The sequence below is a fragment of the Phacochoerus africanus genome, chromosome 14, assembly GCF_016906955.1.
Source record: "Phacochoerus africanus isolate WHEZ1 chromosome 14, ROS_Pafr_v1, whole genome shotgun sequence".
NCBI classification, from domain to species: domain Eukaryota; kingdom Metazoa; phylum Chordata; class Mammalia; order Artiodactyla; family Suidae; genus Phacochoerus; species Phacochoerus africanus.
The window spans coordinates 51428693-51454891 of record NC_062557.1 but is presented as its reverse complement, the minus strand read 5'-3'; the positions used below and the strand labels follow the sequence as shown (position 1 = coordinate 51454891).

General features: G+C 52.6%; 1 protein-coding gene across 9 annotated transcripts in view; it reads left to right on the top strand.

The window, feature by feature from the left end:
- The first annotated feature begins 4604 nt into the window (after positions 1–4604).
- Positions 4605–26199, top strand: part of MINK1 (misshapen like kinase 1) — a 50376-nt gene continuing 28781 nt past the window's right edge. For all 9 annotated transcript variants that reach the window (XM_047759328.1, XM_047759330.1, XM_047759329.1 and 6 more), the window contains exon 1: positions 4605–4905. In XM_047759328.1, coding sequence (XP_047615284.1) covers positions 4849–4905 — 57 coding nt within the window. In that variant the 5' untranslated portion in view covers positions 4605–4848. The remainder of the gene's footprint in view (positions 4906–26199) is intronic.

Below are 26199 nucleotides of genomic sequence, written 5' to 3'. Positions count from 1 at the left end.
TCTTTTTTTTTTTTTTTTCACTTTTTAGGGCCATATCCATGGCATATGGAAGTTCCCAGTCTAGGGGTTGAATTGGGGCTAGAGCCATGTCTTCGACCTACACCACAGCTCATGGCAACGCCAGATTGCTGACCCACTGAGCAAGGCCAAGGATTGAAACCCCGTTCTCATGGATACCAGTCAGATTCGTTTCTGCTGTGCCACAACGGGAACTCCCTGTCTTATTTATTTGTCTTTTTGTCTTTTTAAGGCTGCACCTGCTGCATGTGGAAGTTCCCAGGCTAGGGGTCCAAATGAAGCTGCAGCTCCCGGCCTACACCACAGCTACAGTAACACGGGATCCAAGCCATGTCTGCAACCTACACCGCAGCTAATGGCAATGACGACTCTTTAACCCACTGAACGAGGCCGGGGATCAAACCTGAGTCCTTATGGATGCTAATTGGGTTTGTTAACTGCTGAGCCACAATGGGAACTCCTCCCTGGCTTTTTTATTTTTTTCTGTCTTTTTGCCTTTTCTAGGGCCACTTCCCGTCGCACATGGAGGTTCCCAGGCTAGGGGTCGAATTGGAGCTGTAGCCGCCGGCCTACACCAGGGCCACAGCTACTCGGGATCCGAGCCACATCTGCGACCTACACCACAGCTCACGGCAACGCCAGATCCTTAACCCAATGAGCAAGGCCAGGGATCGAACCCACAACCTCATGGTTCCTAGTTGGATTCGTTAACCACTGGGCCACAACGGGAACTCCCTACCTGTCTTATTTTTAATATTTTAATTTTCTTGATGCCTTGATCCAGGGCTTCCTCTACCACACTGCCTCCTTTTTAGGTCATTCTGGTCAATTTCATATTTATGTAAAAGTAGAGAATAGGACGATGCACCTATCTATGAATACTCCAGCTGCGGTAATTTTCAGAATGGAGCCCATCTTGTTTCTTTATCGCCCCCCACCTCCCAGATTACACTGCCTCTTGAGGTTTGTGTGGCCATTTATCCTAACCCTGTGATATTAATTTGCTCATTCATTGATTTGGTATCTCTATGAAACACTGCCTATGAGTCAGGCATTAGTGAAATTATTGAGGACCGCATATATGCCAAGGGCTTTGAATACCTAATCTTATCCTAACCTCTCTGTTATGATCTGTTTTACAGATCATAGAATTGAGCCTCAGAGAGACTAGTGACATGCACAAAGCACTAACTTCAAATCCTGTGTTGTTCCTCCTCTCCCCTGACGTGGTCCTTGAATTGCTATACTTCACGGTGCCTACTCACACACACAGAACTTCATTCACTTACACGTTACTGAACCTCTAGTGGGTGCCAGGTCCTGCGCTGAACGAGATTGACAAAATTCCTGCCTCGAAGGAGAATCAACAGACATTTATAAGTCAAAGTGTTAAATGTTGGAGTTCCCACTGTGGCACAGTGAGTTAAGAATCCCACTGCAGGAGTTCCCGTCGTGGCACAGTGGTTAACGAATCTGACTAGGAACCATGAGGTTGAGGGTTCGATCCCTGGCCCAGCGCAGTGGGTTCAAGGACCACACCACAGCTGTGGCTCAGATTCACTCCCTGGCTGGGGAACTTCCATATGCCACCTGTGCAGCCATAAAAAAAACCCACCAAAACCCCCCAAGCCCCAAAGTGTTAAATGTTACTTTAGGTATAAGCCAGGTGGCTGAAGCAGAAAAGCCAAACTCAGTCTAAGGGGGTTAAGGAGGTCCTCATGGAGGAGGTAATTTAGACAAGAAAAACGAAGGGCAGTGAGATGGGCATGGTGAGAATATTCCAGGGAGAAGAAAAGGCAAAGGCAAAGGCAAAGGCTGGAGGAGGGTCTGTTGAGTTATGGGAACTGTGAGTAGAGAATTTCCATATGGCTAGGACACGTGAGGTTGAACGGTAGAGTGCTGAAAAACAGGGTGGGAGAAGCAGGCAGAATCTAGAAAGGCCTTTATGGCCACACTTTATTTTTTATTTAATTAATTTATTTATTTAGGTCTTTCTGTCTTTTCTAGGGCCACACCTGTGGCATATGGAGGTTCCCAGGCTAGGGGGTTGAATCAGAGCTGTAGCCCTCTGGCCTACGCCAGAGCCACAGCAACGTGGGATCCGAGCCACGTCTGCAACCTACACCACAGCTCATGGCAACGCCGGATCCTTAACCCACTGAGCGAGGCCAGGGATCCAACCCGCAACCTCGTGGTTCCTAGTTGGATTCGTTAACCACTGAGCCACGAAGGGAACTCCATGGCCACACTTTAGACTCGACTCAAAAGACAGTGCGAAGCCAATGAATGATCTTAAACAGGAGAGTGACATCAGATATGAGTTTTAGGAGTTCCCGTCATGGCTCAGTGGTTAATGAATCCGACCAGGAACCACAAGGTTGAGGGTTCAATCCCTGGCCTCGCTCAGTGGGTTAAGGATCTGGCGTTGCCGTGAGCTGTGGTGTAGGTCGCAGATGTGGCTCGGATCCCGCGTTGCTGTGGCTCTGGCGTAGGCCGGCAGCTACAGCTCCGATTCGACCCCTAGCCTGGGAATCTCCATATGCCGCGAGAGCGGCCCTAGAAATGGCAAAAAGACAAAAAGAAAAATAAAAAAGAAATTATGATGCAGGGAGTTCCCATCATGGCACAGTGGAAACGAATCTGACTAGGAACCATAAGGTTGTGGGTTCCATCCTTGGCCTCAATCAGTGGGTTAAGGATCCAGCGTTGCTGTGAGCTGTGGTGTACGTCGAAGAGGCAGCTCGGATCTGGCATTGCTGTGGCTGTGGTGTAGACCGGCAGCTAACAGCTCTGATCAGACCCCTAGCCTGGGAACCTCCATGTACCATGGGTGCAGCCCTAGAAAAGACAAAAAAAAAAAAAAAGATATGAGTTTTAGGAAAATCACTGAGTATGGAGAACTGACTTAAGCAGGTCAGGCATGAAGACTAAGTAGGAGGCTTATGAGTGTTAGAGGTCAGAGTTCCTGCTGTGGCACAGTGAGTTAAAAGCCTGACTGCAGCAGCTCGGATTCGATCCCAGGGGCTGGTGGTATAGGTCACAGCTGTGGCTCAGATTCAATCCCTGGCGGGAACGTCCATATGCCACAGGTGTGTAGCCATTAAAAAAAGAGAGTATTGAGGTGAGTGATGATTTGACAAAGACAATGGCTTAGACAAGAACAGCAAGGTAAGGGGGGAGGGAAGCAAGAATCCAGGTGCATCTGAATAGGCTAAAAAGAAGTGGCCAGAAAGGAGTGTCTGCCCCTTTCCAAGGACTTTTTTTTTTTTTTTAATTAAAAAAAAATTTTTTTTAACTTTTTTGGGGCCACATCTGCGGCACATGGAGGTTCCCAAGTTAGGGGTCGAATTGGAGCTGTAGTCACCAGCCTGCGCCACAGCCACAGCAACGTAGGATCCCAAGCCGTGTCTGTGACCTACACCACAGCTCATTATCCCACTGAGCGAGGCCCGGGATTGAACTTGCGTCCTCATGGTTACTAGTCAGTTTCCTTAACCACACTGAGCCACGATGGGAACTCCCCCAAGGATTTTCCATTCAAACCCTCCTAAGTGATATTTACATTATGGCTAATGGTGGGATCTCTCAGAGATACCCTTGTTGCTGGAAGAGATCAAGCAGCCTTCTTCAAATTCACAGTGAAAGAAAGTCCCAGAGAAGCAAAGCAACCTGCTCAAGGTCACACAGCGTGTCTGTGGCAGAACACGAGTCCTTGCTCTTTATATAGCGTTACCCAGCCTCCAGTGAGGCTAATGGCTGGGGGTGCTATGCCTACGCGACTAGACCTAAGGTGACCCAAGCAAGATTTGAAGGGGTTGGACATACATTCCTCCTCCTCCCCTCCTTGCCACCCCCTCCCCCGAGGCACAGCTCCAATGATCAGTCAATGAATAATTGTTGAAACAGTTCCTTGGTGCAGAACAAGAAGTGCAGAGACAAAGGTCGGCTGTAGGATTCCCTATCCTGAAATCTGAGATCCCCTCTTCCACACTGCCCACTCCAGCCAGGGAAGGGGGTAAGGGGCACTCCTCCGGCAGTTAGTGCCCCTCTCCACTCCCCAGCTCCCAGGTGGTTTCTCCAAGCCAAGTTTTCAACTAGAGGCCCCTCCCTCGGCGGCTCCACTGTTGCCATGGCAATTAGGTGGGTGGACAGCCCATCCTATCTAGAGGCCACCCAGCCCTCGCGTGGGGAGTTACCATAACAACCCCCCCTAGTAATAGAGGAGGTTGGGTCCCGCCCCCTTCCCCCGCAAATAGAGAGGTGGGTGGCTTGATTGGCAGCTGGGCACACGAAAGAAGAGGGAAAGGGAAGGAAAGGCATCAAAGGAGAGCTCGGAAGGAAACGGGGGAGAGAAAGGGCAAAAAATAAGGGAAAGGAAGGAAACGCGTGTGCGCACGCGCGCCGGCTGGTGGGCGCGCTCCCCGGCCGCCTCGGCCTCCGCCCACTTCTTCCACGCCAGGCTCGCGCGGCCGCTCGGTCCTCGCGCGCGCCTTTCGCTCTCCCGCCTGCGCCTGCGCGCAGGTGTCGGCGCCGAGGGGGAGGGGGCGCCCGGCGCGCTCGCGTCACGTTCCCTCTTCCACCCTCCCGGTGCGCGGCCACTCGGCGCCTGCGCAGGACAGCGGGGAGGCTCGGGTTGCAGGCTCTGGGGTGCTCGCTCCTGTCAGTCGGTGGGTAGGTCCTCCCGCCGGCCCTCCCCCTCCCCGTTCTCCGGGGGAGGCGCGGTGGAGTCCGCCCCCAGGATCCCCCGATGGGGGAGAAGCGGCGACGGCGGCAGCGGAAAAACCGAGCCGGAGCGTGAGCGGCCCCGGGGCCCGGTTCCCCGCGGAGGCCATGGGCGACCCAGCCCCCGCCCGCAGCCTGGACGACATCGACCTGTCCGCCCTGCGGGTGAGCGCGCCGCCCCCCAGCCTCGCCCTGGTTCCGGTCCCCGCCGCAGGGGAGCGGGCGCCCGCACGCCTCGCGCGCTCCCCGGGCGCCCTGTCCCCCGCCGCGACCCCGGCCCCTCTCCCCCGCGCCCGCCGCAGCCGCCGCCGCCGGGCCCCCGCCCTCTGCTCCCCTCGGCTCTCCACGCGCTGCAGATTCTGGGAGCCAGTTCGGTCCCCGCCCTGGGGTGCCCCGCCCCCACACTTCCCTCCACCTCTACCTTTACTCCGGTTCCGGACCCCCTTCTCCCAGGTGCTTGAGGGTCACCCTCTGGCTCCCCTGAACCTGTAGGATCACCTCCCTGGCCCCTGACCTCCTCGGGGGCCTCTTTCCCCCCTTGCTCTTACTTAGGTCTTCTTCCTCCCCCTCCTCTTTCTCGCCTCCTCGAATTTTGACTTTGCCACTGCCTTGCCAGCCTCGCCCTCGTCGCCCTTTCTCCTCGCCCGGCCGTGAATTGCATCTCTTTCCCGGTCGGCACTCCAGCCTCCCCGCTCGGCCTCACACCTCCCACCGCCGCCCTCATCCCCCTGCACAGCTCTCCCCGTGCCTGCGCTCGCGTTTCAAGTGCAGCAGTCCAGAACCAGGCATTTCCGGTCTCAGGGTCCCCGCATATTACATTACCAACTCTGCAGCAGTGTGGGGCTGGGAGGAAAGACAAGTGCACTGGGGGAGGAGGGGACGCCTTTCTTATCTTCAGAAACTCTGGCCTGGGCCGGGAAGAGGATGTTTATATGTATGTACACACACAAACACAACGCAGCCTGTGGTCCATCAGGTTTGGAAAAGCCTGGGTATTCGTGGCTTTGCTGGCGGGAGGGGGAGGCAGTGGAGATCTCTGGGGGGGGGGGGGAGGTTCATTAGAAAAGGGATCTGAGGAAACCACTGCAGCAGCAATTTCTTGCAAGTACCTACTCGTTGTCCCTCCTGGGGCTCCTGCGTGCCCTCATTTGGGAGCTTTCAGAAGCATTTGTGTGTTTTTCTTCAGCAGGGAGCCCTGGCTTAAGGGGCAATTGAGTGATTTCAAGGTGAAGACCCTTGCCAGTCACCCAGAGGGGTGTTTTTGTCTCATGTCCTTCGGGCTTTCTCAGCAGGCTAAGGGGTTGGCCAGGGCACGATTTCCCATCTCTGGGTTAGCTGCTCAGGAGGCCCCTGTTGAAGTTGTCTTCTGGCTTTTGAGTTAGCCGAGGAGCCCGGCGAGTAGTGGGGAGAGGCGGTCAGCTGCACGGGTGCCCCCGATATGACTGGAGGGGAGAGGGGAATTGAAGAGAGCAGAGTCATGTTGTTAATTGGGTTTCTCTAGGTGACACAGTTTTTCTTGCCATTCAGGTCATAATTTGTTCGGTGCAGTTGTTGGGCTAGGAGACCTGACTTGCTGGAGATAAGGTGATAAGTTGCCCAGGAGGGAGACTGAGCCCTGAATTTCTCTCTTTCTCTCCTCCTCCTTGTGGGTAGAGGGTGTGTGGATGTGCTTTGGGGGAGAGAGGGTCTCATGGTTTTAGGAGGGAGGTTCTTAATTAAGGTCACTTTCAAGTGTGATGCTCACGTTAAGCCAGCTGGGGTGTGAGATGGAAATCCAGGCTCCCCTTAATCAGCTTGTCTTTGGGATGAACCCCCACCTTCCCTCTGCACCTTGGTTGTTGATTAACTTGGGTGACAGGTCCCTGTGGGGACTGAAATATAATAAACGGGTGGGTCCAAACCGTGACCTTTGGTTTCAACCTTGTGGGACTCTGCTTGGGCTTCTCCTTTCCTTTGGCCTCTTCTGGTAGGTTGGCCTTGACCCGGGATTTCCAACAATTCTGCAAACACCGTCTGACCTTGGATGTGGTATTTCCCTTCCGGACCTCTCTACTTGAAGCAGTGTCAGCCTCTTTCCTCACCTGCCTCTCGCCTTACTCGCCGCACCCTTCCTCAAGAGAGCCCCTCGACCTGCTCTCAGTGCTGGTGTCTTTGCTGCCTCATGCTTCCTAGGAAAGCATTGGCCTTCTCCCACTACCACTCCAGGGCTTGAGGGAGTGCTTTCTTTGAAATGGGGCTGCAGAGGGCGGCTTTCCCCTTGCCGCTGACCTTTTGCCGGGGCCTCGGAGAGCCCCCATGGCACTGTGGAGCAGCTCGCTCAGTCATCTTTTGTTCTGCTCCTGTTTTCCAGCGAGAAATGGCAACCTGGAGGCTATAGCAGAAAAGCACGTTTCCCTGCACGACGGCATCTTGCGTTGGGGGCCTGGGGAGGGGCTGGGAGGACACAGCGTTTATTAACCAGCCTCGAAGAGCCCAGGGTGTCTTCTCTTGTTTCAAGATAAGGCTTGGCTCGCAGCTGGTGATGAGAGTAATGGCCTGATGTTGGGGAAGATTGAATTGCACCATCTCTCAGCCGTGTGTGTGGGGAGCCCGGTGGACCTGCCGCTCTGTGACCCCAGGCACCCTTGACCTCTTTGAGGCTCCACCCGCTCAGCAGCATGGGCTTGTTTTCCTGAATTCGAGTCCCAGCTTTCTCGCTCACTCTGTAACCTTGACCCTTCTCCCCCTTCTTCCCTCATTTGCTGCAGACTCTGCCAGGAGCCCTCCCTCTCTTAAGACTCCGTGTGCACATCTATGTAGCGGTGGTGGTACTGAACTCAGAGTTACTGCGGATTAAATGAAATACAAATGTTAAGTACTTAGTCTGGTTCCTGGCACATTGTGACCGTATGATAGCCCTTATGGTTAGTTGTTATCAAGTGACAATCAGAGAAGTCTTCCGGCACAAGTATGTCTAAAATAGCCTCCCTCTTCTGCTTTATTTGTATATACATTTTGATATGGCATCTCTTAGTCTGTTTTATTTCGTGGTGTTTATCACCAGCTGACACATGTTTATATTTATCAACCCGACTGAAATAGAAGTTTAGCGAAAGCTAGGATTTTGACTCTTGTTCATTTTTGCATTCTCAGTGCCTATAACAGTGTTTTCCACGTAGTAGGGGCTCAACTGTTTGTTACCTAAATGCGTATTGTAGCAGGTGAAAGCTCTTAGCGCCGTGCTTGCTTCGAGAAAGCATTCAATAAATGTCACGCTTGTTAGGCTTCCTCTTGCCCCTCTTTCACTCGCACCCAACGAAGAATGTATCTTTTCCGAGCTGTTTTGGGACTCACACCTTGTCTGATTGTAAACGGAGTTCTGGAAGCCTCCATCCGAGCGATGTCCTTGAAGAAAAGTTGGGATCATCCAAGAGAAAGAGTGGGCCTCTTGGGTGAAACCGTCTCGGTGGCCACGCTTGGTTGGATTCCAGGAGAGTCTTCTGACTTGGAACTCTTGGTTTCTCACGCAGGGTAAATATCGGTGGAAGTGGGCAGGACAAGGAGGGAGCGGACCCCAGGCTGACATCTTTCCTTTTGCATTTTGCTCCTTTGGCTGGACCCATTTCACAATCCAAGCAGCCTCTCTTTACCGTCCAGCCAGCTGGGAGTCGTAGACTGCAGGGTCCTTGGGCGCGTGGAGCTGTGCTCAGTGTGGCTGTTTGGAGGACTGTCGTGGAGCCCAGTTCAGGAGGGACTTGTTGCTGGGTCGTAGCACTGACTGAGATGTTCTTTTTTCACACGCTCTTGTGTGGTTGTGTCTTTGGAGGGGTCTCTTCCCCTTCCTCTTCCCTTCACTAGGCTGTGGAGCCAGCCCCACTCGGGAAGCTGGCAGTTCTGGGCGTGTGTTTCTAGGCTGCTGAGCAACATGGAGCCGCTGCTGCGTTCGGATGTGCTCACTGTCCAAATGGTGACGACAGATGCCTCAGGCAGGGCATGGGAAGCTCACCCCCTGCAGCAGAAGTAGTGGCATGCAGTGGGGACTTTTTTCCTAGAGAAGTGCCCGTGTGGATGGGGCTGTTTGGGGAGCTGGTGGCACTTGGAGTGAAGTGAAATGCTGCTTTGGCGAGAGGAGGGAAGGAAGGTTACAGAGAGCTTTTGCTTGAACTAGGTGTTCAGCCATCCCCCAAACGAGGGAGGAGACCTCCCCACCCTTCATGCTGTGGGGTGGGCTGGACGGCCATGGCTCTCCTGATACCCAGAGGGAGGGAAGGGTCTTCGGAGAGTGAGGTTTTCACACTTAAGATAACAGAGAGTCAGCCAGAGAGCCGGTGGGCACCCCCTCACGCTGCCCCAGGAGCTCAGGTAACACGGTGCTGTGTAGAAGCCTGATTTCAGATCTGGCCTCCATCATTCTCAGCTCTGAAGTGTGTGCCTGCAATGGGGTAACTCACACAGCTTGGGTTTGTAGAGCGTCCTTGGATGTCATCCTGGGGACAAGATAGCAGGGAGTGTGTAGCTCTTGACAAGCCTGTACTTTGACATTGGCCTGTAAATCAGGAATGCAGTGACCTCTCAACCCAGGAACATAAAGCAGCTCCAGGACTGCAGAGCCTCTCCAGAAGCCATCTGAGAGTCTGCCTGACTAATCGTTCTGTCTCCCAAGTTGTACCAGAGAAAGTTACCAATAATATCCTTTCCTGTATCAGGCACTAGCATTGTTGATCTGCCATATGGAGAATCAGGTTCTAGAATCTATGGGAAGGACATAATATTGTGCTCAGTACTATTTTAAGCCGTTTATTTATTTATTTTGTAGTTTTATGGCTGTACCCGTGGCATATGAAAGTTCCCAGGCCAGGGATTAAATCTGAGCCTCAACTGTGACCTACACTGCAGCTGTGGCAACACAGGATCCTTTAACCCACTGAGCTGGGCTGAGGAGGGCTGAGGATTGAACCCACACCTCCAAGCACTGCAGTCAGATTCTTAACCCATGGTGCCATGGCAGGACCTCCCTATTTTAATCTATTTAATCAGAGCATTGGGAGCATCTACCAAAGAAATCCTTTGCAAACTGAGGCTCCCCTTTTCTTAATGGGGGGTGTGTGTGTGTGTGTCTTTTTAGGGCTGCACCCACGGCATCTGGACATTCCAAGGCTAGGGGTCGAATCAGAGCCACATCTGCAACCTACGTCACAGCTCACGGCAGCGCTGGATCCTTAACCCACTGAATGGGGCCAGGGATCAAACCCGCATCCTCATGGATACTGGTTGTATTCATTACTGCTGAGCCACAACAGGAACTCCTTCTTAACAGTTCTTGCCCTCCTCCATGTCTTAGAACCCTTGGGGTCGGGAAGGTTTTGTTAAATCTGCTTGCTGTGAATGCCACTCACTTTCTGTTATTGCACCGTCCGTCAGTCATCTTGCAATCTGATATCCAGCCTTTCTCTCCCCAGCACTCACTTTATACCCCCAACTCCCTCAGTCCTTTCTTTTCTAAGTTGAAAAAATGGAGCAAAAAGTAATCATGTTGATAGGTCACCTCGCAGAGCATTTCTTGAATGTGCCCAGAACACAGGAAGATACAAAACCCTGCCTTGGCGGAAGCCTTGGACCCCGTCCGCAGCCCACGTTCATTCTCTCCTCTCCCCTGTCCTTCCTGCCCTTCGCGCCCAACCAGCCAGTCCTTGGCTGGCGTCTGGGATTCTTCCATCTTTGGGAAGCTCTTCCAGATGGTAATTGAAAAGATACATGAAGCTTTTTGTTCTTCCTTTTTTCCTTTTTTGTAGGGCTGCACCCTCGGCATATGGAGGTTCCCAGGCTAGAGGGTCATTGGAGCTGTAGCCACCGGCCTATACCCCAGCCACAGCAACACCAGATCTGAGCCATGTCTTCGACCTACCCCACGGCTCACAACAACGCCGCATCCTTAACCCACTGAGTGAGGCCAGGGATCGAACCTGCGTCCTCATGGATACTGGTTGGGTGCGTTTCCGCTGAGCCACAGCGGGATCTCCCAAGGCTTTTTGTTGTTAATAAGGGCAGGAAGTGGTAGAGGGAGGAGAGAAGAAAGGGCTGGAGTTCTGATCCAAGGAGCCCCTGCAGATTCTGTCCACTGGCCAGACAGCCGAGGATGTACTTGCTGACGATGGGTAGGATTTTCTGTTCTGCTTGAGGAAAGAGCTAGAACCAGGCACAGAGGATATAGTGACATACAGACAGACGTGGTTTCCGTACAGTCTCGTAGTGGGGCGAGACAGTGATCGTGTAATCATATATTTAATTACATATACGTACAATTGCAGGCCATGGTAAGGACTGGAGCAGAAAACTCCAGCACGCGGTAAGAGCACGTAATAAGAATTGTTTTTATACTTTTTATGAGACAGAAATGTTTGGTTGGCTGATTGAGAGGGAGACAAAGAACAGGCCAGAAAACCAAGCTGGCACTGCCGCAGAAGGAGGAGATGGAGGGGAACCCGCAGGTAGAGGGCGGTGACGGCCGGGCCTGGGAAACCCGGCCGGGGAGCCGTGGTTAGAGTGGAGCGTTTGGTCGGCAACCAAGAGCCAGGGGCCTGAGGACCAGGTGGCAACTCCAGGCTTGGTGTTTCAGAAGATTTCTTCTGAGCCAGCCTATGGGAGGGGGAAAGAGTTTGTCCCTTTCGAAGGGTGAGGGGGTGTCTGTGGAGAGCGCCCAGGACCCCGATTTTTGTTCATTTGGGGCAGGGTCTCTGAGTGCTGGGTCTGGGTGGAGGGCATGTCGCTCCGTGGGGGTGGGAGAGTGTTCGTTGTCTAAAGTGCGCGCCTGAGGGAGAAGGCTGTACCACTGGGTATCTTATTTCATATGTGTGTGTATATATATATATATCTTTTGTTTTTTGCTTTTTAAGGCCACACCCGTGGCATATGGAGGGTCCCAGGCTGGGGGTCGAATCGAAGCTACAGCCGCCAGCCTACACCACAGCCACAGCCACGCCAGATCCGAGTTGCTTCTGCAACCTACACCACAGCTCACAGCCATGCTGGGTCTTTAACCCACTGAGCGAGACCAGGGATCGAACTTGCAACCTCACGGTTCCTTGTTGGACTCGTTTCCGCTGCACCACGACGGGAACTCCTTATTTTATATTTTTAATAAAAGTCGTATAACACGTTTTGATATACGTAGACACCATGAAATGATAGCTGCAGACTCATTGACCTTTTCCTCTCCTCACCCCCGAGGGGTGACTGGGGTCAAAAGGTAGCCGAGTCTCCCAGGGATGAGCACAAGCGGGTCCTTGGCTGCCGTGGTCTGTGGGATTCTGCCTAAGGTGAGACAGACACTGCGTACACATAGGTGCAGCTCTCAGTGTGTGTCGTGTACCAGTCCAGGGTGAGTGGGGCATGGGGGGTGGTGGTGCTGATTTTGCATGTTTGAAAAGAAAAGGGTTGGGAAAGCCACCGTCTTGGGCTGCTTGGAAGAGCCAGACCCCCCCCCCCCCCCCGCCCCCTGAGCAGCTGGGGTGTCAGGAGGGTGGGCTGGGCTGGGAGGAGCCTTTGGCGGTCCATCCAGGGGAGGGGCCTTGGTGGCAAAAGGCGAAGGTTGGCAAAGGAGCGGGAGGAAGACCTTTGACGGAGGAGGGAAGAGCGTGTCCCACGGCAGAGGATCTGGGAACGGTGGTCTTGCAGGCACGCATCGAGCATCAGAAGGGCTGAGGGAAGGAAATGCCACCTCCTTCAAGCCAGCTCAGCTTCTGCTTCTCCCCCAGGGCCTCCTCTGACCTTAGCAGCCCTCTCGGGTCCCCCTCTCGACCTTCCCACAAACCCTATGATTTAGCATTTGAATATATTATTGCCCATATTGAGTAATATTTATACGTCTGTTTTCCCTATTACTTGCTTATGCATAGGGACCAAGATCCGTATTTCCTTTTTTTTTCGTAATGACTTTTATTTTTTCCATTATAGCTGGTTCACAGTGTTCTGTCAATTTTCTGCTGTACAGCAAGGTGACCCAGTCACACACACATGTATACATTCTTTTTTTTTTTTTTGTCATTTCTTGGGCTGCTCCTGAGGCATATGGAGATTCCCAGGCTAGGGGATCTAATCAGAGCTGTAGCAGCCAACCTACGCCAGAGCCGCAGCAACGCGGGATCCGAGCCACATCTGAGACCTACACCACAGCTCACGGCAACACCGGATCCTTAACCCACTGAGCAAGGCCAGGGATCGAACCTGCAACCTCATGGTTCCTAGTTGGATTCGTTAACCACTGAGCCACCATGGGAACTCTTACATGTATACATTCTTTTTTCTCACATTATCATGCCCCATCATAAGTGGCTAGATATAGTTCCCAGGGCCATACAGCAGGATGTCATTGCTTCTCCATTCCAAAGGCAGTCATTTGCATCTGTTAACCCCAAATTCCCAGTCCATCCCACTCCCTCCCCCTCCCAGAGATCCATATTTCCTATGGATCTACAAGTACCTACAAAAATGCCAAGCACACAGTAGGGCTTCAGTAATTACTTGCTTGTTTAAGAGATAAGTTTTCTGGTGACTTTCCCGCTAGTGTGCCATGTATGAGCTGGGAACCATGTGACACAAAACAGTACAGGTCCTGATTCAGTGGTTCTCAGCTGGGGTGGCACTGCCATCCTGAGGGTGTTTAGAAATGGTGCGCGGGGTGATGGGGGGGAAGATTTCATTGCCACTTTGAAAACAGCAGTTGAGATGTGGGGCTCAGGGAAGCTGACCATCCCACGACGACCAGACAGCACCCTGAAGAATTGTTTGCCACCCAGAATGGCCTCCGTGCCTCTCGTGAGCCTGTGACATGGATGTGAGAGGGGTCGGGGGAGCACGGGATATGTTTCTTCCCTGAAGTGGGAAGCAGTGCCTGAGTCCCCTCCTTTCCTTCTTTCCCGGTGGAGAGAGGCACACAGGCTCTAAATTACTCGTGTGCATGGCACACAGCTTTTCCAGCAGCTTTTATTTGTCCGCCAGCGCACCTCTGGAGGTGAGATGGGAAGGCTTCAAGCCAGACTGCAAGGAGGGACATTTTCATGTTCTTTCTTCACCACCCACCCACTCTCTCTTTCAAGGCACATTTGTAAGAGCGTGGTGGAAGCAAGTCGCACTTGGTCTTCAGTTCTTAGTGGCTCAGGAAGGCGTCTTCAGGAAAACAGTTGGACAGATTCAATATCTTGTAATAACCTGTAATGGGAAATAAATCATCTGAAAAGATATATGTATACGAATTTTTAAAAAAGAGGAGTTCCCACTGTGGCACAGCAGGTTAAGGACCCAGCATTGTCTCTGTGGCAGTACAGGTTCCATCCCTGGCCCTGGCCCAGGAAAAGGGGAACAGAAAAAAAAAAAAAAGGAAAATATATTTAGTTGAATCATTTTGCCGTGCACCTGAATTGACACAGTATTGTAAATCAACTCTATTTCAATTTTTCTTTTTTACCACCCTTGAGGCATGTAGAAGTTCTCGTGCCAGGGATTGAACCCGAGACACAGCAGTGAGTCGAGCTGCTGCAGTGACAATGCTGGATCCTTAATCCATTGTGCCACATGGGAACTCCTTTATTTCAGTCAAAACAAAACAGAACAATTGGACCGGGGCGTCCCAGAGCCTGAGCAGCGGGGGGGAAGTCGGTGTGTGATCCCCGTGTGAAAGAAGAGGCTGGCACGTTTGTCTCTCCTCTCCTGGGTCTCTGGATCCTAAGGCTGACCCTTTGGAGACAGAGGTGTGCTGGGTGAGTGTCGTTGCTCTGGTTGCAGGGGAGTAACGGGGGGCAGGGATCACTTGCCCCATGTATCCTTTGGAGAAGGACGGAAGGTAGCGGGTGGGGAGCGGCTGGGAGGAGAGTGGCTGGTGGGGATGCACTGAGGCAGCACGCAGCTGGGCCGCCTCCCTTCCCATCCCCGAATCCGACCTGGGAGGGCAGGTCTGGCTGGGCCCTTGGTCTTATATGGCGAAGGTTTGGAGAAGTTGGAAAAAGTCCCTCTAACCTTCACAAGGTCCCTCTTCACTGTGGAAACTACCTTCAACCCCACAAAGCAGGGTTAAGGAGGGCAGGTAGCGTCCCTTTATCCCTTCAGACTTCTAGGAAGCCCTCTGCTTCTCTCTTCGGTTAAGAATGAAGATTCAGGAGTTCCCGTCGTGGCACAGTAGTTAACAAGTCCGACTAGCGACCATGAGGTTGCAGGTTCAATCCCTGGCCTTGCTCAGTGGGTTAAGGATCCGGCGTTGCCGTGAACTGTGGTGTAGGTCACAGATGTGGCTCGGATCCCGAGTTGCTGTGGCTTAGAAATGAAACAACTTGCCTTTGGTTGGACAGCCAGTAAGCGGCAGGTCCCAGATTCAGACTGTAGCCAGTGGCTACAGCTCCGATCAGACCCCTAGCCTGGGAACCTCCATATGCCATGGGAGCGGCCCTAGAAAAGGCAAAAAGACCAAAAAAAAAAAAAAAAAGAAGATTCGCTCTGATACCAGTCATTTACATTTTAATATGGATTCGTGTATCTGTCTTTCTTTCTTTCTCTTTTTTTTGCCCATGCCAGTGGCATATGAGAGTTCCTGGGGCCTGGGATTGAACCCAAGCTACAGCAGTGACAGCACCGGATCTTTTTTTTTTTTTTTAGGGCTGCACCCGCTGAAATGGAGTTTCCCAGGCTAGGTGTCCAATTGGAGCTGTAGCTGTGGCGTAGGCCGGCAGCCTAACCCACAACTACAGCAACAACACAGGATCTGACCCACGTCTGCAACCTACACCACAGCCCACCACAATGCTGGATCCTTAACCCACTGAGCAAGGCCAGGGATCGAACCCTCAACCTCATGGTTCCTAGTCGGATTCGTTTCTGCCGCACCGTGACGGGAACTCCAACACTGGATCCTTAATTGCTAGGCCACCAGGGAATTCCATGGGTTCATTTTAAGAGGGGTTTTGGGGAGGCATAAGAATACGAATGAATACTTACTATGCAGTGCATTCTCTTCTTACATAATCGCATTATTCCCCACAATAACCCTTTGAAGTGGGATGTTTTCCTCATTTTCAAGATGGAGAAACCATGGCTGGCAGAACTTAGAAGTGAGACAACTTGCCTTTGGTTGGACAGACAGTAAGCAGCAGGTCCCAGATTCAGACTCGGGCCTGACTCGCTCCAGCACCTGAGCTCGTGCGCCCCTGTGCTGGTGCAGGCCTGCGCCTGGGTGGCAGGTGTGTGCGGGTGCGTGTTGAGGGGAGGGCGCCGTGCAGCTGATGTGCTGGACTCTGTGCCTTGAGCTGTGTCGTTTTCTACTTGCTTGAACTGTAAACACGTGGCCTGTGGGAACCAGGCTTTGCGGGCTCACTCGGAATAATATACCTCCGACCATAAAGTTTCTGCGGTGAAGTTTTAGGAGCCTTGAAACATGGCCTGTTTCACGGCATGGAGGCAGCCTGTATGAGAAAGGTCACTGCCTTCAGGAGCCTACAGTCTAGGTCTGTGTCTCAGTTGAGGACAAGTTTTAATCATGGAGGGGCCGTTTTTTGAGAAGAAGGAATGTCTATTTACTAAGCGATTTTTTTTTTTTTAATTAAAGTGTATTAGGTTTTTAAAAATTTTTTTTTAGTAAGTGACTTTAGCCTGAGTCTTTGGGAGCTGCTGGTGGGCTGGCTTTGTGGGGACATACCGAGAATACAAAACTCCATGGGGCCTGTGCCCAGAACTGGTAGAGATTTCTGGATGTCAGGCTGCCGGGCAGAGCACCCCGACGACAGGAGGGGAAAACACAAAAGAATTCAGAAGATTTAGTCTGGAGGAAAGCGAGCTAATGATTCAGAAGAAGGCCTGGTCTTCACAGGAACAACAGGAAGCCTGTCTCATCTCCCCCACCTTTAAAAAAACTTTTTTATTGTAGTGAAGTACACCTAACGTGAAATTTACCATTTTAGCCATTTGTAAGTGTACCGTTTGGTGGCATTAAGTACGTTTACATTGTGGGGCAGCTGTCACCGTCCCTCTCCAGAACCTCTTTGTCTTCCCCAGCTGAACCTCTGTTCCCACTCAACACGACGCCCTGCTCCCCTCCCCCAGCCCCTGGCACCCCCTCCCTCCCTCCCCCTTTCTGTGTGTGCAGAGCTGAGCAGAGAGGGCTGACAGAGCAGATGCTAACTATTTGTCGAGTCAGGTGAGGTGACCTGGTTCAGAAGTCCGTGTGTCATCAGCCAGCCCAGGGCACCTCCCCGCCCTCCGGGCTCCAGGGCCAGGCGATGGGCCTCTGCGAGGGACTCTAAGTGAAACGGCTGCGTGGAATCACAGAAGAATTGGCAGTGGAAAGAGAAGTTGAGGGTTTCTCCTCCATGTCCAGCTCCTTTTGCCGTTTCCCTGCTGTGATTGGGTTTCTGGCTCTGTTGTACTTCTGTGCATCGTCTGGCTTGTTCTCCGCTCTGCTCACCCTGGGCATCTGGGGGTAGCCGCTAGACAGTGGATAGAAGGTCATGCAGGGGATGAAGATAAGGCACCGTAACAGTATTCCTGCCTTTGTGGGAGAGGGGTACAGGTGTTAACTGGGCGTCTCCCCGGAAGAAGAAGAAAACCAGCCTTAGCTAAGTGCCTTAGACCCAGCAGTGGCTGTCCTTCCCGTGATCCGCTCATCTCTTCCTGGCTGGAAGCTTGATTCAACGAGCATGTGTTCCTGTATCACTAGGAACTGAAATCTCGGACATGGGCGACGTCACGGGAAGGGAGGGTAGGTTTTGGTATCGGGCAGTGTGAGCTCGGAAGCGTCTTTCCCGTGAAGTGTTGGGCCACAGCACGGTGGGGCGGGGGGAGGTGGTTAGCTGCTAAGAGGTTTTGGGGAAGGGTGCGCAGCCTTTGAGGCCCCTTTGATGTCCCTCTGCTGGGCCTCCAGGCCTGCACAGTTCGGGCCCAGGTCAGGCTATATCCTTCTGTGGCGTCCACTCCCTGGACAGACCCAAAGCCTGGCCTCGCATTGAGTTGGCTTCCGTACTAATAGAGGTGACCGATTCAGTGCCAGCCTGGCCTCCTCGCTTCATCTGCACCATTTACGGTTTCCTCATCCACCTTCGTGGGAAGAGAAGGAAAAGGGAAAGCGAGACAGGCTTGGCCCTCAAGTCACCCGGGATGAGAGGAGGTCAGGAGAGCCCTTTGTCGTAGAGAGACCTGTCCTGCAGTCAAGATGCAGGCCACAGGGGCCTCCAGCAGGTAGGTCGGGGGTGGCAGTTTAGGGCCCACTGTTCAGGCTCTTTCTCTCGATCACCCGTCCTCGTGTTGGATCCCAGGGTCTGAGGATTCGGAGTCTCTGTCTTTGTCTTTGGGCTTCCTGACTGGAACCTACACGTGTTTGGCATCACCCTCCAGGTCTGTCCCAAAGCCCTTCTCACCCCAGTCCCTCTCACGCCACTCCAAAGCCTGTTTCTTTCTTCGATGGGGCCAGGTATGAATGGGGGTTGATAGTTAGAAGCACAGCCTTCCTTAGGTGTTACCCCGCAGTCTGGCATTGTGCCTGCCTGGATGCAGTTATCACCATTCACTGGCACTATTAAAAGCAAAAAGTGGTTGGAGTTCCCATCGTGGCTCAGTGGTTAACGAATCCGACTAGGAACCATGAGGTTGTGAGTTCAGTCCCTGGCCTTGCTCAGTGGGTTAAGGATCCGGCGTTGCCGTGAGCTGTGGTGTAGGTCACAGACGTGGCTGAGGCTCTGGCATAGGCTGGCAGCTACAGCTCCGATTCGACCCCTAGCCTGGGAATCTCCATGTGCCACGGGAGTGGCCCTAGAGAAGGCAAAAAGACAAAAAAAAAAAAAGCGAAAGGTGGTTTGGAATCCCCGTCATGGCTCAGCGGAAGTGAATCTGACTAGTATCCATGAGGAGGCAGGTTCAATCCCTGGCCTTGCTCAGTTGGTTAAGGATCTGGTGTTGCTGTGAGCTGTGGTGTAGGTTGCAGATGCGGCTTGGATCTGGTGTGGCTGTGGCTGTGGCTGTGGTGTAGCCTGTTGGCTACAGCTCCAATTCGACCCTTTGCCTGGGAACCTCTCTATATGCTGCAGGTGCAGCCCTAGAAAGACAAAAAAATAAATAAACAGAAAAAAGTGGCTTAAGTGCCTACATTTAAAGCAGAGCATCCATGGGCTTCCATTTTTAGGTGCCAGCCTCAGACCAGGGTCCCAGAGCTAGTTAGATCTGACTTCCAATGGTCACTGCTCTGTGCAGGGCCTGGTCTCCCCAGAAATGTGGGCCCTTGTGTGTCTGCTCAGCCTGGGGCCCAAGGTGCATTCTGTGCAGGTGAGGAGTGATTCATAAGTCAATGATTCATGCCCCCGCTGCCGCGCAGATCCCCTGCCCTGGCCTTGTCACCTGCTCAGATGGGCTGTAGTGGCGTCTCCAGAAAGCTCCCAGTTGGAGGCCTGTGGCCACAGGGGCTGTTGGAATTGAGGCAACGCGCGATAAACGGAGACCTAGTTCCTGTTTCACTTCCCTCTAGGGTGTGGGATGTGGCGGCTCCCTGGGACTTGGTTTCCTCATTTGCAAAACGAGGGGATGAGAACTGTGGCTCTTAATCAGAGGCTCAACCAGAATCACCAGGATGGCTTTTTTTTTGAACTACTTCGACCCAGGCCCTGCCCCCAGAGGTGATTCAGTCCATCCTGGGTGGGGCCCTGTCTGTGTGTTTTCCCAGGTGATCTGATGCAGACTTCCTTTAAAACCCACTGGACCAGCTAATCCTTAAGGTCCCCCGAGACTCAAGAGTCCCCTCCTCCCTTCTTTCCTCTCCTCCTTCCGAAGTCTTTGAGCGCCTACCACGTGGGGTGCTCTCTGTGTTCTCAACACTGACTCAGAATAGATCAGATGTGGAGTTCCCACTGTGGCGCAGGCGGGATCGGCAGCGTCTGGGGAGCCCTGGGATGTGGGTTCTATCCCTGGCATGGTGGGTTAAGGATGTGGCGTTGCTGCAGCAGCAGCTTAAATTGCACCTGTGGCTCAGATCTGATCCCTGGCCTGGGAATTCTAAATGCCTCAGGGCAGCCAAAAAATGGGGGGGGGGAGATAAGATGTGTACTTTGCAGTGTAGTGTATGGAAGGAAAGGTGAGCTTCTTCGTGTGAAGCTGGGCAAAGGAGGAGTTGAGGGAAGCAGTCCTGGGGGCAGGGCTCAGCCAGGGTGGGATCACGGAGCCTGATGGCTCCAGCTGGTCTGGGAAACTGTGCAGGGAGCTCAGGGTGGGGCAAAGCTGGGGTGTGGGCATGGAGCTGGGCATCCGGGAAGGGCACGAAATAAAAGGAAGGTTCAGGAAAGGGTCTGAAGGACTTTAGTAAATGTGTGTCACTTTGCCGAGTCTGTTATGCGCAGGCAGAGAGGCTGGCCAGGTGAGGAGTGACCTGGGAGGAGAGGCAGTTTTCACTTGTCTTTGAAGACGGGGAGGGATTAGGTGAGGCCTTCCTGTCACTCACCCACACATGCACATGCACAGGCATTGGAGACAGATCTGAATCCAAATCCCAGGTCTGTCACGTACTATGCGACCTTTGGCAAGGTCATTGCTACCCCCACGTCTCATCTGCACCACTTGTCAAATGAAGGTGACAAGAGCCACTGAACAGGGCTGTTTTGAGGGTTGAATAAAGAAAGTAAAGTGCTTAGCTTGGAAACTGCTCATTAGATAGGTGGTAGCTGCACGAATTCTCTTAGGAAAGTGCCCAGAAAGAGTGCCTCCTGGGGTCCTGTTAACATTCCTCTCCTCCTTGGTGTTTTGTTTGGAAAGAGAAAACCCCCCAGTGTATTGAGTTCAAGCTTAATGGTGGGTGAGTCACTGAGCCCCCAGGTGGAGGCCTGGCTTCCCCTTTCTTCCCCTGGAGCTTTCTGCCCTCTCCCGAAAGTCTTCCAGCTTCACTGGAAGAAGCTGAACTTGACACTCCTGTTTGTCCTGCCCCCTGAGTCAGGAATTTGGGCAGGCAGTCTCTCGGGCTTGCGTGCCTTTTGTGTAAAAGCTCCGGGCCCACCCAGAGGAAGCACTGGTCCAGAGGCTGACACCCTGTACCTCACCCTCGGGGACATTCTGATGCTGGCATGGCTTAGAGCAGATGCGACAGCCAGGACTTTTCACAAAAATGTGTAAAGTGCTCTCTGCCGAGGCCCAGATGGCCCAGGGGCCTGCTGCTTGGACGCCCCAGACTTTGCCTGGAGACTTAGGCTCTTTCTGCCTCTGAGCCTGGGGTCTTCCCCACCCCTGACCTTTGCTCAGTTAACTCTTACTTGTCCTTTGGTCTCAGCATAAGGTCACTTCCCCTGCAGACCTTTCCTGCCCCCACCCCAGCATGAGCTCCCTTTAATCTTTCTAAGAGTGCTCTGTATTTTTTCTTATAGTCTATCACAGTTGAGTTTATGTACTTTTGTAATTGGGACTTTAAACGTCTGCTTCCTGTAAGCTCCACGAAGGAACCATTTCCTCCTTTTTTTTTTTTTTTCCTTTTTTTCTTTTTAGGGCCACACCCTCAGCCAGTGGAAGTTCCCAGGCTAGGGATCAAATCCGAGCTGCAGCTGCCAGCCAAGCCACAGCCACAGCAATGCCGGATCCAAGGCGAGCCTGTGACCTACACCACAGCTCACGGCAATGCCTAATCCTTAACCCACCAATTGAGGCCAGGGATGGAACCTCTGTCCTCACGGATACTCATTGGGCCTTAACCCACTGAGTCACAATGGGAACTCTGGAACCATTTCTTTTTTGTTCCTTGCCACATTCTAGTATCTTTCTCGGGCGCTTGATGTTTGTTGAATGAATGGAGTTTATTGAATGAATGCATGAACTGGTTGCTGGGCCCTAAAGTTGGCATGAGTGCAGCCAGAGAGGATTTCTTAGAAAAGAGAGGAGAGGTGGGCCTGGCGAGAAGTTGGCTGGACGTGTTCACACCATCCTGCCGCTCAGGAAGGTCCGCCTCCTTTCTCACTGTATCCCTTGGGCTGTAATTTATTCTGAGTTGGTTCTTGGTGGGGCCAGAGATGATCTGGTCCCCACCCTTTGGAGAAGAACCCTTTCTGAGTCTGATTCAGACAGTCCTTCCCGTCCCTGCGGCCCCACCCTCCACCTGCTCTTCTCCCAGCTGACTCAGCTTGGCACCCTCTACCCTTCCTTCCAAGGTGGCCTTTCGGAGTCCCCTGTCTGTTGTCGCATTCCTTCCTAAGTCCTCTCTCGTGGCCCCTGGAATTAGAAGCAGCACAGGCAAGACAAGCCACAGGCTTTCTTGGTCGTGGCGCCTCCCCGGCCTCTTGCCTTAGATTTGGGGACACCTGACTCCCACAGGAGGCGGTTGGCAATGAGGTATAATGGTTTGTTTGTGCTGCGATGGAAGACGCAGCAGCAAGCGCCTTGTTATTATCCAGCCCCTGATTTCTGTTGTCCTCCTCCGCGAGCTTGGTGTCTGCCAGCCTGAGTGGGCTTGCCGTGCCCGCCCGCCCGCCTCCTGCATCCATGCCCATGCTCTGCCCTTTCTCCCTCCAGCACCTGCCTCCCAAGGACCACCCCCCCTCCCTGCCCCTTTCAGCCCTGCCTCCAAGGCCACACTTCTTTTTTCTCCCTTCTCTGTCACCTGCCTCTTCACAATTCTGCTTTTCTATCTTGTTTCTTTTCTCCTGAGCTGCCCCTCTTCACTCTCAATCCCAGTAACACCCGCAGTCTTGGTCAGTCTTTTTTTTTTTTTTTTTTTGTCTATGTCCTTTTAGGGCCACACCCGCAGCATATGGAGGTTCCCAGGCTAGGGGGTCGAATTGGAATGGTAGCTACTGGCCTACACCACAGCCACAGCAACTTGGAATCCGAGCTGCGTCTGTGACCTACACCACAGCTCACGGCAACACCAAATCCTTAACCCACTGACCAAGGCCAGGGATCAAACCCGCAACCTCATGGTTCCTAGTCAGATTCCTTTCCGTTCTGGCACGACAGGAACTCCTCAATCTCCTTTGGACAGAGTCTTTCCTTGCTCTTTGGAAGGCAAGTGTCTTCATAATGACTGTGCAAACTTGTAGCACTTTGTGGCTATCAAAATGTTGTTACATCCCTGAACTCTTGTGAGCTCTGGGGTTGGGTAGGCAGGAAAGAGAGGTTCTGAGAGCTTAAGTGATTTGCTGATTTGCCTCCGTCATATGAGAGAGTCAGAGCCAGTGCCCAGGCCTTCTGGTTTTTGGTGACATTTATAAACACTAACCAATCCTTGCCATCCGTTTTTTGTTTTGTTTTTTTTTAATTAAATTTTTTGGCTGCACCTGCAGCATGTGGAACTTTCTGGGCCAAGGATCAAATTCATGCCACAGCAGTGACTCGAGCTGCTGCAGTGACAGTGCCAGATCCTTAACGCACCCTGCCACAAGGGAACTCCATTCCTGTCATCCACCTTACTAGACTCCTGGCTGCCTTTCTGCTTCAGCTAAGAAGATCTGTCCCTGAGTTATCCTCTTACACTTTTGAACCTTCCTTTAAGTGGTCTGAGGTGGGACCTTCTTCGTCCTTCACCTTACCCACTCTCTGCCCACTTTTTTCTCCTTTCAAAAATGCTTATAATTTAGGCGTTCCCGTGGTGGCGCAGTGGAAGCGAATCCGACTGGGATCCATGAGGATGTGGGTTCGATCCCTGGCCTCAATCAGTGGATTAAGGATCTGGCATTGCCGTGAGCTGTGGTGTAGGTCACAGATGCGGCTCGGATCCCATGATGCTGTGGCTGTGGTGTAGGCTGGCAGCTACAGTTCTGATTAGGCCTCTATCCTGGGAACCTCCATATGCCACAGGTGCGGCCCCAAAAAGACAAAAAGACAAAAAAAAAAAGTTTATTTAGCTCTTGGAGTGGCTCAGCAGGTTAAGAATCCAGCGTTGTCACTGCTGTGGCTCTGGTTACTGCTGTGGCGTGGGTTCAGTCCCTGTCCTGGGAGCTTTTGCATGCCATAGGCACAGCCAAAAAAAAAAAAAAAAAAAAAAAACAAGCTTACCTCTTGTCTCCTTCAGAAATCCTGCCTTTATCTTTTTTTTTTGTCTTTTTGCCTTTTCTAGGGCTCTCTCGTGGCATATGGAGGTTCCCACGCTAGGGGTCCAATCGGAGCTGTAGACACTGGCCTACGCCAGAGCCACAGCAACTCAGGATCCGAGCCGCGTCTGCAACCTACACAACAGCTCATGGCAAGGCCGGATCCTTAACCCACTGAGCAAGGCCTGGGATCAAACCCGCAACCTCAAGGTTCCTTGTCAGATTCGTTAACCACTGCGCCATGACAGGAACTCCAGTCTTTATATCTTCTTGCCCTGTTGCTTCCTGTGGTCTTTGGATCCCTGTTAATGTTCCCATTTGGTTTTAGCCAACTGTACAGGAGTTCCCTGATTGAAGGAAGTCTGCTTAGTCTAGTAATACATATTTGTGTACCAAGCTTATAAATCCTGGGGTGCTGATTCAAAACTACTTTCAGTAGTTGCCCTCGTACGTTGCCTTTGAGCGAATGGTTATGGATTATTTTGGAAGAACGGAGATAAACCCCACACTAACCCAAAGTGGTTTCAGAAACCATGGCGTTAGGGAAAGGGAATGGTTTTTCTAGAATACACCACCTTTCTTTTGTTTCCATATTTATTCATTCCATAGAAAGGTATTGAATGTGACTCTGACCCCCAAGACTTAGTCTTGTTTGTTTGGTTGGTTTTTGGTGGCCCCATGGCGTGCAGAAGGAGGACAGGGATGGAACCCAAGCCACAGCTCTAACCTGAGCTACAGCAGTGATAACACTGGATCCTTAACCCACTGAGCCACTAGGGAACTCCAAGACTTAGTCTTGCAGAGGACAAAGACTCAATGACAGAAATGTAATTGATACCATGAAAGGGACCATGCAGGGTGCTGTGGGAGCAGGAGGAAGGTCAGGGAGACTTCTTGGAGGAAATGATATCTCTGTTGAGGTCCAGAAGGATGGGCCTGGGGCATCCAGGTAAAGGGGAGGGGAGTGATGCTCTGGGAAGAGTGGGCAGTGTGTGCAAAGACCCCTGCGCCTTCTCATAAGGGCATGGCTTATTCGAAGAACTGAGAGGAATTCAGTAGAATTCAGGGGCAGCATGTTCCTGCCCCTCTGCCTCGTCCCCACCCCCACGAGAACATGACCGCAGGGCAGGAATGGGCAGGGCTCGGGTAAACCCTACCTGGGATCATCAGATCTGAATGTAGGAAGGACCTCTTTGGTCTAGAGGATGTAAACGGAGTCCAGTGGACAAAGCTCTGGGCGGGAGGCGCCGTGGGAACCCTCCTTGGAGATGCTATCGGGTTCCACACTTCACTTCTTGGAGCCTTGCTTTTCTCATCTGTGAAATGGGATAGTAATTCCTGCCGGGCTTCCCACGGGTCAGAGGCACAAGTGAGATGACGGCTGGGAAGACACCTGGTAGACTGTGAAGAGCTGGCTGCTGGGGCGATGGCAGCAGTGCCTGGCTGGGAGGCGGTGAGCCTGATGCTGCCGGCCACAGACAGGCCGATTCTTGTGGCAGAGCCAAGATCAGCCTCTGATGGCTTGTCACATTTTTAAAAGCAAAGGCCTTACAAAGTTGAGACTTAGGAAGTGAGTACTGGAGAGGCAGAAGGAAGACACCACCTCCGCTGCCTAGAAGACTTTGCAAGATCTAGCTCTGGGCAGGGAGGTGGCTAGAGTGACCTCCAGCAGTCTTCAGACCTGAGGCTAGAGGTGGTCCCCCCAGGCCTGCAGGTCTCAGTTTTCCCTTAGAATGTTCTGGAGGCATGCGGAACTTCAGAAGCAAGCTGTGTATCTTTTAGGTTTTTGAGTTTATTTTTAAATTTCTGTCTGCGATGGTATTTATTTTTTCCTTTCCCTTTGCCCACTTCTCCAGCTCAGCCTCAGAAAGAGACCATCTGTCCCCTGCCTTGCCTGCGGCCGTTTTAGAACCAGCATAAGGCTGCTCGATTTCTGGCCCCTCTTCTCCTTCCCTCCCTCCCCCACTGCCTGGCTTCTCCTCGGCATCTTCGTCTAGCTCCCCGCTCAGGTCAGCTCCCCCGCTCCTGTGGGCCTCCATCCATGAAGACCTCTGGTCTGCGTGAAGGCCCAGCCCAGGCCCCCGTCTGGGGCAGCCTGGCCAGTGGGGAACCTGGGCACTGAGGCGTGGAGGGGATCTGCCCGCAGCCCGGCTCAGGCAGGGCCCCCGTCTGTGAGGACTGGTTTCCAATGAGAATGGTATTCGTGTTTATGTGTGTGTCCTGTTTGGACTTGCTTCTGCCTCTCCCTGTATCTGCACACATGCGTGCCTGCTTGCGTGTGTGTGTGTGCACACGCGCGCTCATTATCATGTGTGTGTTCTTCTAGCTTAGAGACCCAGGAGGAGTGACTTAGAAATGACCCTTTTGCCAGCCCCTAAGTCTCCTCCCAGTTTCTTTCCCACCCCTCTGCTCCCGGGGCAGCCTTGGCTTCCTCCCTCCCACACTCCTGCCCCGT